General features: G+C 55.0%; 1 protein-coding gene across 6 annotated transcripts in view; it reads right to left on the bottom strand.

Moving 5' to 3' along the window:
* DENND3 (DENN domain containing 3) overlaps positions 1-3,637 on the bottom strand; it is a 52,282-nt gene extending 48,645 nt beyond the window's left edge. For 5 of the 6 annotated variants that reach the window (XM_023248691.2, XM_023248692.2, XM_023248693.2 and 2 more), the window contains exon 1: positions 3,382-3,636. In XM_023248691.2, the coding sequence (XP_023104459.2) occupies positions 3,382-3,483 (102 nt within the window). In that variant the 5' untranslated portion in view covers positions 3,484-3,636. Of the gene's footprint in view, positions 1-3,381 lie in introns of all 6 variants that reach the window. The other variant, XM_045049533.1, reaches the window with a different exon arrangement.
* Positions 3,638-12,747: the final 9,110 nt, after the last annotated feature.

Here is a 12,747-nt window from a genome sequence, read left to right as displayed (position 1 = left end):
TGCACACTCTTCAAAGGGCCCAAACCAGCCCCACAGACCATCTCCACCCTCTGTATCCATACATCACTGTCATCACCACGCACGTAATCCGTGGATGTATCACCCGTGTGCAGGTGTCACGGGCGGGATGACACCTGGGCTGCTTGTATACCTGAGTGGCCGGCCAGCCTGCTTCCAAAGCCAGGGTGCCCCAAACCCGCGCACGACACAACCTCTCAATCCGCAGACACAGCGCCCGTGTCCCAAGGCTGTGCTCCCCACAGTTATCTGTAGTCGCTTAGAGTGAAATGGCCAAAACCCAGCCAACGGGGCACTCAGTAGTTCATTAAACATCTGTTTTTGCTCTAGCCGTATTTCCTTGCTGTCTTTTCCGACTGGATACGCAACAGTCTCATTTTTGTTTTTTTTTAATTTTTTAATATTTATTTTTGAGAGAGATACAGAGCGCGAGCAGAGGAGGGGCAGAGAGAGAAGGAGACGCAGAATCCGAAACAGGCTCCAGGCTCTGAGCTGTCGGCACAGAGCCCGACACGGGGCTCAAACCCACGAACCTCGAGATCATGACCTGAGCTGGAGTCGAACGCTTAGCCAACTAAGCCACCCAGATGCCCTACAGTCTCATTTGTAAACACTGACAGCAATATAGGAAAAATAAAAGAAATGAGAATAGAAAGGAAAGGCTTTCCCCCTAATTCTGTGAAAGGGTGACTAATATCCTTTGCACAGCATGGAATACATTCTTCCCACTTTTTACGTGTACATTGTGATTTTTTCCCCCTAGATACAATCATCCTCTTTAAACGGTTCCGTTAGCTTTCTTCCCCCCTTCAGCATACAGTGTGGCTGACTGCCCTGTTGCCACTGTAGAGTGCCACACGGGACGACCCAGTAACATATTTGCCCAATCCCCCACTGAGGGACAGTTGGCATGCTCTCGGTTCGTCACGCTGCACCACCTGAGCAAAGGCAGCGGCGAATAATCTCTCCCATGCGTACTTACACACGTCCGACTGTGTAATCAGAATAAATTCCTGAAGGCACCACCCTGGACCCAGAGCGTCGTGACTGCCCCTCGCCTACGGGGAAGACAAGGTCCCACTCCCCAGACTTGTGACAGCCAGTTCCTGCTCTCCTCTCGCAGACACTGATTTCCTCACCCCTACCCAGTAACAACCATTTCAGTCCAAACGAGCAGAGCTGATTCAAAAGTAAAACACACAACACCCTAATTCATACCGTCACAGATTTACTTCTGTGAGGTTATACAGCAGCACTGATCTTCATACAGGATTGGCCATCATTTGGGAAATAAGACAGAAGACAATAGATTTTTTTTTTTTAATGCTCTAGAACTGTGCTGTGCAACTGTTGCCAAGAGCTGCGTGGCTATTTAAATTGAAATTAGTTAAAATGAAATGAAATTTAAAACCCAGTGCCTCAGTGGCACCAGCCACTCTTCAAGCACCTGGAAGCCATGTGTGGCTAGTAGCTGCCGGACTGGATGGCACAGATAAAGAACGCTGGTGTCACCGTTCAGCAAGTTCTGGGAGACAGCCAGGCTCTGTAAATTGAAAGCCAGGATGCTGGCCACTGAAAACTGTTACAATGTTGCCTTCACACCCAAGAATTATGTAAGTGACCTACGCAATGGAAAGCGCCCCCGCTGACCTGACCAACTTGCTGGTGGACCTGTTCATGCCCAACGTCAACTCTCCCCAGCAACCAGGGAGCCAAGGGAAATGTAGGCACAGAAACTCACAGGGGAATGAGCTGGATTCTTGGGAGTCCTCGTCACATCCTCACAAAACAAACACCCCAACCAAGAAAGGAAATTAAAAGTCAGGACACCTTGCTACCCTATGAGATGTTTCTCGTATCTCAGCTCCTGGGTGCACCTGTCACCAAGCAGCACCTGGCAGCCTCAGTCAGTAGAGCGGGCGACTCTTGATCTCGGGGTTGTGAGTTTGAGCCCCATGCTGGGTAGAGACGTTACTTAAAAATAAATATTTTTTAAAAATATGCAGAGTAAGGGCGCCTGGGTGGCTCAGTCGGTTAAGCGTCTGACTTCGGCTCAGGTCACGATCTCATGGTCTGTGAGTTCGAGCCCCGCGTCGGGCTCTGTGCTGACTGCTCAGAGCCTGGAGCCTGTTTCAGATTCCGTGTCTCCCTCTCTCTCTGACCGTCCCCCGTTCATGCTCTGTCTCTCTCTGTCTCAAAAATAAATATACGTTAAAAAAATTTTTTTTTAAATATGCATAGTAGCAAACTGCCCGCTTGTCTGGGAAAGCGCCACAGCCTGTTTGGGTCAGGAAAGCACCATAGTGCGTATTCCCGCTGATTCATCCTGCTCTCAAGACACGTCCCACATGGGGGCAACTAACAGATGTGTTGTAATCACCCAAGAAGCAACTGAAACCTGGTCATTTCCTACCAGAAGAAAAAGGAGGAAATGCCATTTGGCAAATTAGAGGCGGGGACACAACTCCATCGATGAAGGTCAGAGGAGACAGAGATCAAAAGGGGGTGCACACATCATAGGGGCTTGCGGAGTAAGAAAGGCGGAGGGCAATGCAGAAACCACTGAAGCTGGCTCAGTATTAAAGTCACGGAAACTACCAAGACTTGACAGACGTTTGTCCGGTTAATTATAGCGACATCTAGCCTCGCCATGCAGCCCTAAATCCTCAGGTGTCTTCCGGTGCCTCCCACTGATGTCGTCCAGGAGGGGAGGGCCTGTCCAGGTATCTGGCCGGTAGAGCGCTCTGCGCATCACCGCCAGCCAGAGAAAACCGCCGAAAACAGAGTCACACGGACATCCGGGGCCACGAGAAAAAGGGCCACAGGCCGACGCCAAAGAAAGCCAGGGTTGCAGAACAAGAAAAAGTGAGGACACAGGAAAAGAAGCTCGGAGAACGAGAATGTCCGAAACTGCTGCCTTCCGAGAAAAGGGTTTGTCACTCGGGCTGCGAGGACACAGAGAAGGAGTAAAGGGGGGCGGGGGTCAGCCTTTTCTGCAGGTGAGAACAGCTCGGCGTCCTCGCAAAACGACTAAACAGAACGCTTCAAAGCGGCCCTTCCGTCGACGACCTAAAGCCTCACGACGCTGTGCGAGGAACGGCACCCACCGCCGGGGAGGCCCTAAGTCCCGCGATAATGAATGAAGTGCCTCCGCGGGGCCGTGAAACCCGGGCTCGCGGCCGCCCCGCCCCCCAGCCCGCCTTCCCCCGGCCCCGGCGTGCGTCCCGAAGGCGGCCCGGGCGACTCCTCCGCGGCCGGGAGGACAGCAGCCCAGCGCCCCAGCGCCCCGACCCCACGCCGCAGACCCCCGCCCGTCGCCGCCGCCCGGCAGCGCCCCGTCTCAGTTTCCCCGCCCGCCCTTACCAGCTCGGGGCCGCGGAGGCTGTCCCGGGAGGGCCCCAGCAGCGCGCACAGCTCCAGTAGCCCCGAGGGGAGCGCCAGGGGATGCGGCGTGGCCTCCGCCATGGCTGCTCGGCTGCCGCGGCTCTCTGGGCGCACCCCGCTCGGGCGCCTCAGGCCGCCGGCCTCGACCCCGGCCGCGCCACCGGGAACCGCAACCGCGCGTCCGGCTCCTGCCGCCGGGTCCGCGCAGAGAGCCGTCCGCGGGAAGGGGCCTCGCGGGGGCGGGGCCTCCCGGGGGCGGGGCTGGCCAAATTTGAATTGGGCCTCCGGGGGCGGGGCCTCCATGGGGGACGGGGCCGACTGCGCCGGAGGGAGGCCCGACGGGGCGGGACCTCACGGACTTGGAACGGGACCCGCGGCGCCTGAGCTGGGCCCGGCGGGGCGGGGCCTTCGTGGGGGCGGGGCCTCCCGGGTGGGGCGGGGGCAACCGCGGGCCGGCGCTGGGTCGTCATTTCCGAACCTGGTGCAGGTCCCCGCGCGTGCGCAGTGTCTGCGCGCGCAGCCCCCTCGGCCGGCGCCGCCCCGCCCATCCCGGCCGGCAGCCTAGCCCCCAGGGAACCCAGGCAGCGATAGGCGGGGTCCTCAGGTGCAGGCGATGCCGCCCAGCACCCGGGGTCGATGGCGTGAAAGTCACCTGCTGCGTCGAGTCCCGTGCCCGCCCTAGAAGGCTTGGAGAGGCGAGGCCGGGCGCGACCCCAGCCTCACCGTCTCCTGGAAGCCCTCCTGCGGGCCAGGGCTGTGGAGTTGGCTGGGCGTGGAAGGGGTGGAAAGAACCGTTCCCGGTTAATAACTCTGCCCGGTTAACCTTACTGGCCCTGTCCAGTAAGAGGTTGAGCAGTATTCAGCAGGAAACCCGGCTAGGTGATCCTGGAATGGATGGAGCCCGGGGGCGCAGAGCTGAAGAGGGTCTGACACCTGACAGGGCCCTTACCTGCCAGCTCCAGACCTGGCCTGATCCTGGACCAGGGACCTCCCCCAGCCACAAGCTGGGCCCAGGAGGCTGGCTTTGGTTCCGGGTGGTCGGACGCAGAAGCTGGAGGGGACCTGGGTCCCAGTCCCAGCTCTGCCTGCCGGCTGACCTTGGGCACATCCCTTCCCCTCCCTGGACCCCATCATATGCATCTATAAAACCAATAGGAAAATGATTCCGAAGGAACTTCTCTAGCTCTAATAATCTATGATTCGTTTTTTTGAGACCTCAAATTCTTAATGATAATGTCAAACATCAGTCATCAGTCTCAGAAGAAAAGGAACAAAGCAATGTCAAAATCAAAAGGGGGGTGAGCCTGGATCTGGAGACCAAAGGTACTCCTCCCTCCTTTGCAGCCTGCTGAGGCTCCCACTTCCCACAACCTGCTTCACAGGATCTGCGTTTCACTTGCTAAGTTATCTATTATTGATCATGAGTCATAGCTGGTTCTCACTTAGGTCTGGAGGCTGCCCGGCATCCCTGGATCTCACTGGTGAGCCATGACAAGTACTTATCATCACTGCCTTCAAAAAAAGGACAGATTTTGCTCATACTTGTCTGGCCTTCGTGGTGTTTTCATTTCATTTTTGTGGCCTCAGCACGGGGCAGAGTGGAGTTATCTGTGAATCCCCAGCGCCCGGGAGAGAGGCTCACTGATTGGAAGCATGAGTGAGCCACTCCAGGAAGGTGGCAAAGCCCAGGGCTTTCGGTGGCCCGGGCTGGAGTCTGGCTCCTGCGAGAGCTGTGGGACAGCCTCGACTTCCTGACTTCCTGTTTGTTCAAACACGGCTGGGCGTGGTCAGGATTCAGGGAGGTAAACACTTGGCAGCTGTTGCAAAGACCCCTTGGGCTCTGGCGGGAGCAGTGACCCTTTTCCTGCCGAAGGTGAAGGACGAGTTTGAGGAAGAGAACTCCAGGCAGATAGGAAACGGGTCCAGGCCCGGCTGCGGTTCTGCCGCTCTCAACCTTACCACCCCAGAAGGGCCAGATCGTCCTCCGAGGGGCTCCTAGCTCCTTCCTCACTCTGCTTTTCCGGGAGTCCCCAGGGAGCTCCTGCTGCGGAGGCTTGCACAGTGCCGACGGAAACACTGGCCCCATCCCCGAGAAAGCACTGACGGGACTGGAGACAGAAGTGCAGACAACCAGCCATCAAAGTCATAGGTGGAAAAGCCACATACGTCAGGGTCACCTAGAGGCAGACGGTGCACGTAAGGGGACACAGCCGAGAAGGGGGAGCACGTGGAGCCAGGCTAACGAGACCACCAGCACGGGACGCAGCACTGCCCACACTGGAGTCAGGGAAGGGGCAGCTCGGGGCCTCGCTGTGGGCGCCCCCCCTTCCTGATGAACAGCCTTGCTGCTCTGTCTCACTCTCAGGATTACTGTGGAGAGCAAGGGAGAAAATAGATATGAAAATCACTTCTGAGCCATAAGGGACTGAGGCAAAAATAGGGGGGAGCACAGCGCTGTGAATGTGCTAGTGCTAGCTTGTTGACCTCGAAAAGGTTAATTTCATGCTGTGAGATTTCACCTCAATACATTATTTTTTGATGGGGTTTATGAGGACTACAGTCTCCATCCACGGTACAGTCATACTCCCTGTGAGTCTCAGTAGTGGTTTAGGTGTTGAAATTCTTTTAAATATAGGGAATGAGGAGGAGGGCCCCATGACATTGGACTTGCCCACGATTCCTTGCACAGGACACAAAAAACACAGGCAATGGGAGAGAAAAATAGATAAACGGACTTCATCAAAATTAAAACCCTTTTGTGCATCAAAGGCCCCGATGAAGAGCGTGAAAAGGCAACCCACAGAGTGGGAGAAATATTTGCCTGTTTCCTTACCTGTAAAAAGGGGGTGGTGCCCACCTCGCAGGCTGTTGAGAAAAGTGAATACGCCAGGGGCTGTCGAAAAGCCCCGTTCAGAGAGCAGGGACAATCCAGTCTCTACAAGTCAGACGTCTGGGGCATAGGGGCCCTTCGAAGTCTGGCCCCAGTGGCTCCAGTCCCACCCCTCTCTGTGCCTCTCCTGCACCACCCAGACTTGCTCAGGGTCCCCCCCCCCCCAAATGCATGTGTTTTCCCGCCTCCCTGCAGGCTGCCCGCGACACACTTCCCCTGCTCTGGCTACCCCTGTGTTCTCCCACCTCCTCCCCCAGTGGGAAGGGGTATCTCCCTCTGAACACTACAGCTCTCGACCCTGGGTTACAGCCTCTCCATTCTCAATTGCCTGCTGCAGACCCCGATTCTAATATTTGCTAAATATTTGACGTTGGGCAAGTTAGTTCATCTCTCTGGGCCTCGGTTTCTCATCAGGAAGATGGAACAATAGTACCTACTTCACAGGGTTGTTCTGAGGGTCCAGCATCACATAGGCCATGGTGGATGGACGGGCGCAATCAGCGTCACCTTCGCTCTTGTGGCTTATAGGAGTTGTCTATGGGGCCTGTCCTCCGACGTAATGGTAAGTAGAGACCAGGTCATTTTGACACGCGTAACCCTAGAGTACACAGCGTGACCACGAAGGTGCGGTAGACTTGCATTCCTACTGTGGGATGGGCTCAGCCATATTTGAATGCACTTTACCATGTTTCAACTGCTTGGTGTTGGGTTGTTTGTTTTTTTTTTTCCATAGTAATTGCTGGTTTTATTCCTCTAAGAGATCCAGAGGTAATTTGAGGTTTACATTTTTTAAAATATTTATTTATTTACAGAGAGAGAGAGAGCATGAACAAGGAAGGGGCAGAGAGAGAGAGGGAGAGAATCCCAAGTAGGCTTCTCACCGTCAGCACAGATCCCGACCTGGGGCTCGAACTCATGAACCACAAGATCACAACCTGAACCGAAATCAAGAGTCAGATGCTTAACTGACTGAGCCTCCCAGGCACCTCTACATTTGTTTTTACGATTCTTCCGTCAAGAGTTTAGGTGCCCTCGCTGCCCTTATAAGCTTGTTGCAAATTATTTGACTCTTACTTATAAAACTTTTGGGTGTGTGTGACATGTTCACGGAAAACTACGATACAAGCAAAAAGAAAGAAACGCACACGACACAGAGATGAGCAGTGAAGTTTTTGATGTACGTATACATGTCTGCACACATGCGCACACACGCACACAGGCTGGGATTTAATCCTACATATGTGAGCTCGTACTGAATATACTGCTTTGTAACCTGTTAGGTCTTACTTTACAACACAGAATGAATCTATTTTCATTCGTACGTGGGAAGCCATCCAATTGGGAAACAGTCCCGGAGACTGAGTCAAAATACAAACTCCAGCGAGATGCTGGTCACAAGAAAACTACCTAAAACAAAACTTCACCAGATGATTAAAAGTAAAATGAAGACTGGGGCGCCCGGGTGGCCGAGTCGGTTGGGCGTCTGACCTCGGCTCCGGTCATGATCTCACGGTCCGTGGGTTCGAGCCCCGTGTCTGGCGGGCTCTGTGCTGACAGCTCAGAGCCTGGAACTTGCTTCGGATTCTGTGTCTCCCTCTGTCTCTGCCCCTCCCCCACTTGCTCTCTGTCTCTCTCTCAAAAATAAATAAAACATTTTTTAAAAAGTAAAATGAAGTTCAACGAGACATCAGGAAATGCTAAAAGAGAGAAAGCAGGGGCCAGATTTAACATCAGACAGAAAAAGAATTCAGGGCCCCGAGTGCACAGGATGAGGACGGCTGGGTGAATGTCTTTGCTTCCGATGCATCATCACAGACTTGTTTCTTACTCTTCTCGAACCTCTTCCCTAAGCCTCTGTGGCTCACCTGTTCTTCTTATCAAGCGCCCCGGGGGAGTGTCCTCTCTAAACCCCTGGCCAGTTGGGTCAGCCCTCCTCCTGGGTTTCCTTCTGCTTCCTGGCTACCCCTTCGGAAGGCTGATGATGGCCTTCTGCCTCCTGTGCATCTTCTGAAGGCCTCCATCTTCGGGGTGTTGTGTGGTTCCTCATTTCCTTCGCGAGACGTTTGCATAGAGTATTTTTTTTTTAATGTTTATTTATTTTTGAGAGAGACAGAGTATGAGCAGGGGAGGGGCAGAGAGAGAGAGGGAGACACAGAATCAGAGGCAGGCTCCAGGCTCCGAGCTGTCCGCACGGAGCCCGACGCGGGGCTCGAACCCACGAACCGTGAGATCGGGACCTGAGCTGAAGTCAGACGCTTAACCAGCTGAGCCACCCAGGCGCCCTGAGTGTTTTTCTGTTATTTCTTTTGAATAAGTTAATCCTTCAGGGATTCAGGAGATTTTGCTCCCTGCTTCCTCACTCAATGTGTGTCACACCCGAAATACCGAGAGCCCTGAAAGGACGTGGGGCACTTTTCTTCTTGTCTAGCAACATGCAGCTGCACTACAGCTGGATTTCAAACAGTTAAATTATTAATTTCCTCACGAAAATTCTGAGGTAGGGGCTAGCTGGTTTTCTGTGTGAAAATATAAGCCAAGCTTTGATTTTTCTTGGTGAAGTTTACATGTCTATAAATAAAGAAAACATGAGTCGGAATAAACAGTTTTCTCCAGGAAATAAGGGGATCAACATGTCATGAGAAAATGTTCACTGCATAGAAATCAGACACGAGAGGCGCCTGGGGGGCTCAGTCGGTTAAGCGTCCAAGTTCGGCTCAGGTCATGATCTCTTGGATCGTGGGCTCAAGACCCATGTTGGGCTCCGTGCTGACAGCTCAGAGCCTGAAGCCTGCTTCCAATTCTGTGTCTCCCTCTCTCTGCCCCTCCCCTGCTCACACACCCTTTCTTTCTCTCTCAAAAATAAATGAACATTAAAAAAAAATTAAAAGAGGGGCTCCTGGGTGGCGCAGTCGGTTAAGCGTCCGACTTCAGCCAGGTCACGATCTCGCGGTCCGTGAGTTCGAACCCCGCAACAGGCTCTGGGCTGATGGCTCAGAGCCTGGAGCCTGTTTCCGATTCTGTGTCTCCCTCTCTCTCTGCCCCTCCCCCGTTCATGCTCTGTCTCTCTCTGTCCCAAAAATAAGTAAACGTTGAAAAAAAAATTAAAAGAAAAAAAGAAATCAGACATGAATGTTTCCAGATTCAAGCTGTCCGAAGTCACTAGCGAGGAAGTCACTTTACCTCCTGAGCCTCAGTTTCCTCATTTCTGTTGAGATGTTTATTGAGCACCTACTATACGTCTGGGCACGCTGGGAACACAGAGAATGAAATACAAGACCTGACCTGCCCTCCCCCAGGAGCTCCCGGAGCAGCGAATGTGTGCTCAGAGGAGAGAAGAAAGCAGAGGTCCTGTGCCATCAGAGACGTGTTCCAGTGGGAGGCTCAGGCGACAGGAGGAACCCCTGCAACCCACCGGAGAGGATAAAGAGGCATTTTCCAGGGAGAAGAGGCCCGGAGGGCACGCAGGCTGGACACAGGGGACAGCACGGTGGGTGCAGAGCCCGACGGACAAGTCCTCAGGTCCTGCAGCCGTGGAGCTGCTGACAGATGTCTGTGCTGCCCACCGCTCTGGTCTGGCCCTGGAACAGGGCCCAGAGCGTAGCGGGGGGCTCCACACACACCTGGGGGAAGGATGAAGACCTCTGGAATTGGGGGCAGGGGCCAGATTGGGAAGGCTCAGGCGCCACGATCAGGAGGCCCCATCTGTCCTGGGGATGGTGGCAAATGGCTGGAGACTTTGCCCAGGAAAGAAATGAGTCTAGTTAGGTATTTGAGAAGACTGACTCGGGCTGCAGGGCAGAGGGATGAAACCGGATATGAGTTCTGCGTTCATCAGGCAGGGGATTGAGGGGTCTGAATGGGCCGTGGGTAGAGTGGGGGGGGGGGCACAGAGTGAGAAACACTCAGGAGGCAGGATTGCCAGGACAGGGAGGGAGCTGGGGGCAAGTGTGGGTCCAGGCTTCTCCTCCGTGGCCCCACAGATGACGGGCACCCATACCACCTCCTAGCATGGACACCACCGTCCTCTAGAGGTGTGTTGGTCCGTCAGCTCCCACGGCAGGGACTGTGGCTGAGATGCCCACCACTCTATCCCCGGAGCGGGCACAGAGCCCAGCACAGAGCAGGCCCTCGCTCGTGGGAAGATCTCAGGACCCAGGCAGGTGGGGCAGAGGAGCCTTGGAGGGACAGGTGACCTTGACAGGCCTGTAGACATCTAAATGGGGCATCCTGCGGGCTGTGTGCGTGTGCACGTGTGCCTTCATGCGTGTGTGTGTGTGTGCGTGAGCGTGAGTGGTTGGCAATGGTTCAGTCTGGGCCTTTTGCCTCCCTCCGCTATGGTGGGGGGGATGGGAGAACTCTAAGAGGGCCAGAGTGCAGTTCCAATAGATCTGCAACCGGCGAAGCCCGAGCCATCATCCAGAGCGATGGTGTCACCACGAAGGGCCCAGGTGCTGCTGGGCATCACGGAGGCCACACCTCAAGAGGTGTGCCCTTGCCCGGACAGCCTGCTCCTGCCCTAACCAGCTAGAACCCCATTGCCAAAGGCTATTTTCTCTTTAGAATATTAATAAATAAGAGGAAGCCAGGCGTTGGTAAATGCTAACGGCCCGTGTCGCTTGCAGAGCATGCGATCTCTGTGCAATCTCTCCGGTATCTCCACAGGAGTCGGAGGGATGCAGAGGGGGCCCTTCACACCAGCCACAAGCGCCCCCCCTCCCCCGCCAGGCCCCACCCCTCGCGGTAGAGGACCAGCTGTCCAGCTGGGCCCGGGCCACTGTGGGCCTGAAGGGATCCTCGATGACTCTCGGGTACGTCCAGGCTTTGCAACCACGGGGTCAATGCTCTAGTTTGTCGGTTGCGAAATGGAAGTGACAGTACTTTCTTCGTCTAGATAACGGCATTTCGTTCTGCTCAACAAATGTGTATGGAGTGCCTGCTGTGCCGGCCACCATCGCGCCTGACGGTCCCGGGGCACAGCGCGGCCGAACACATGTGGTTCAAGTGGAATCCGCTCCAAGCTGGACCCAGCCCGGCGCCAGCAGCCCGGGCGACCCCAGGCAGGCCCTCTGCGCTCTGTGCACCCGGTTCCCAGTGCCGAGCCCTATGCCTGGCACAAAGTAACAGGTGCACAGGGAGAATCTGATGAATAAAAGAGTAAGTCCCCCTGTCCATCGGTTAGGGTGCATCTGTGCAGCGGGGTGCCATTCGGCAGTGATTCGCAGGCCTCATATCGAGTGAAAGAGTAAAGTCACCGGAAAACACACACAGCGGCACCGTTTAACAAAGTCCAGGGGCGCCAGGGTGGCTTAAGTCGGTTAAGTGTCCGACTTTGGCTCTGGGGTTCACGGGTTCGAGCCCCGCGTCGGACTCTGTGCTGACAGCTCCGAGCCTGCAGCCTGCTTCGGATTCTGTGTCTCCCTCTCTGCCCCTCCCCCACTCGTGCTCTTTCTCTCTCTCTCTCTCTCTCTCTCTCTTAAAAATAATCTTGGGGCGCCTGGGTGGCGCAGTCGGTTAAGTGTCCGACTTCAGCCAGGTCACGATCTCGCGGTCCGTGGGTTCGAGCCCCGTGTCAGGCTCTGGGCTGATGGCGCAGAGCCTGGAGCCTGTTTCCGATTCTGTGTCTCCCTGTCTCTCTGCCCCTCCCCCGTTCATGCTCTGTCTCTCTCTGTCCCAAAAATAAATAAAAAAATAAAAAAAAACGTTGAAGAAAAAAAATAAACATTCAAAAAATTAAAGAGAAAAACAACAAAGTCCAAGCGCAGACAGAACGCACGTTGGTAAGAATAGCGGAAGGCAGAGGAAAGGTGCTGATGCTGAGTTCAGGACGGGAGCAGTGGCATCTGAGTTTTCAGCAGGGGGTTGGGGGAGGGGGCAGGCGTGTCCGTGTTACGATGGTGAGACGTGTTCTTTATAAAAATGAAACACTTGGTCCAAAAAAAGAGAAAGTCAACCGTCTCGTCTATTTCTGGAGCACCATTGTATTTAAATCAACACGATTGTTTTGAAGGTACTTCCCCAACTTCAAATACCATGCACCTGTCCCGCCCCCGTCCCCCGGACTGCGGGCAGGCCGAGGGAGAATGGATGAGAGGTGACTTCCACAGGAAAGCGGGAAGCCAGCCCCCCCCACCCCCACGGGCTGCGCTGGGCCGGCCCTTGACGCCCTTCGGTCCCTGAGAGAGTCCCAGGCAGGGGAGGACGGTAGGAGGGGGAGGGGGCCGGGAGACCCTGGGATCCTTCGGGCCTGACAGCAGGAGCAGCCCCTGTGGGAGCGGCCGGGGAGGCGCCCCGACGAGGCGTGCCAGGGTGGCCACACTCATCCTCCCAGACAGGAAGCTGCGGTCGGCGGCTGGTGCTGTGTGCTCAGGCAAGAGGAGGGGACAGATGTGAGAACTGTCTTAGCCCATCCAGACCAGGAATCGGGACGAGTAAAAATAAGCAGCCGACGGTAAATG

Source organism: Felis catus, chromosome F2, assembly GCF_018350175.1.
Source record: "Felis catus isolate Fca126 chromosome F2, F.catus_Fca126_mat1.0, whole genome shotgun sequence".
NCBI classification, from domain to species: Eukaryota; Metazoa; Chordata; class Mammalia; order Carnivora; family Felidae; genus Felis; species Felis catus.
This window is presented reverse-complemented; position numbering and strand designations above follow the sequence as displayed.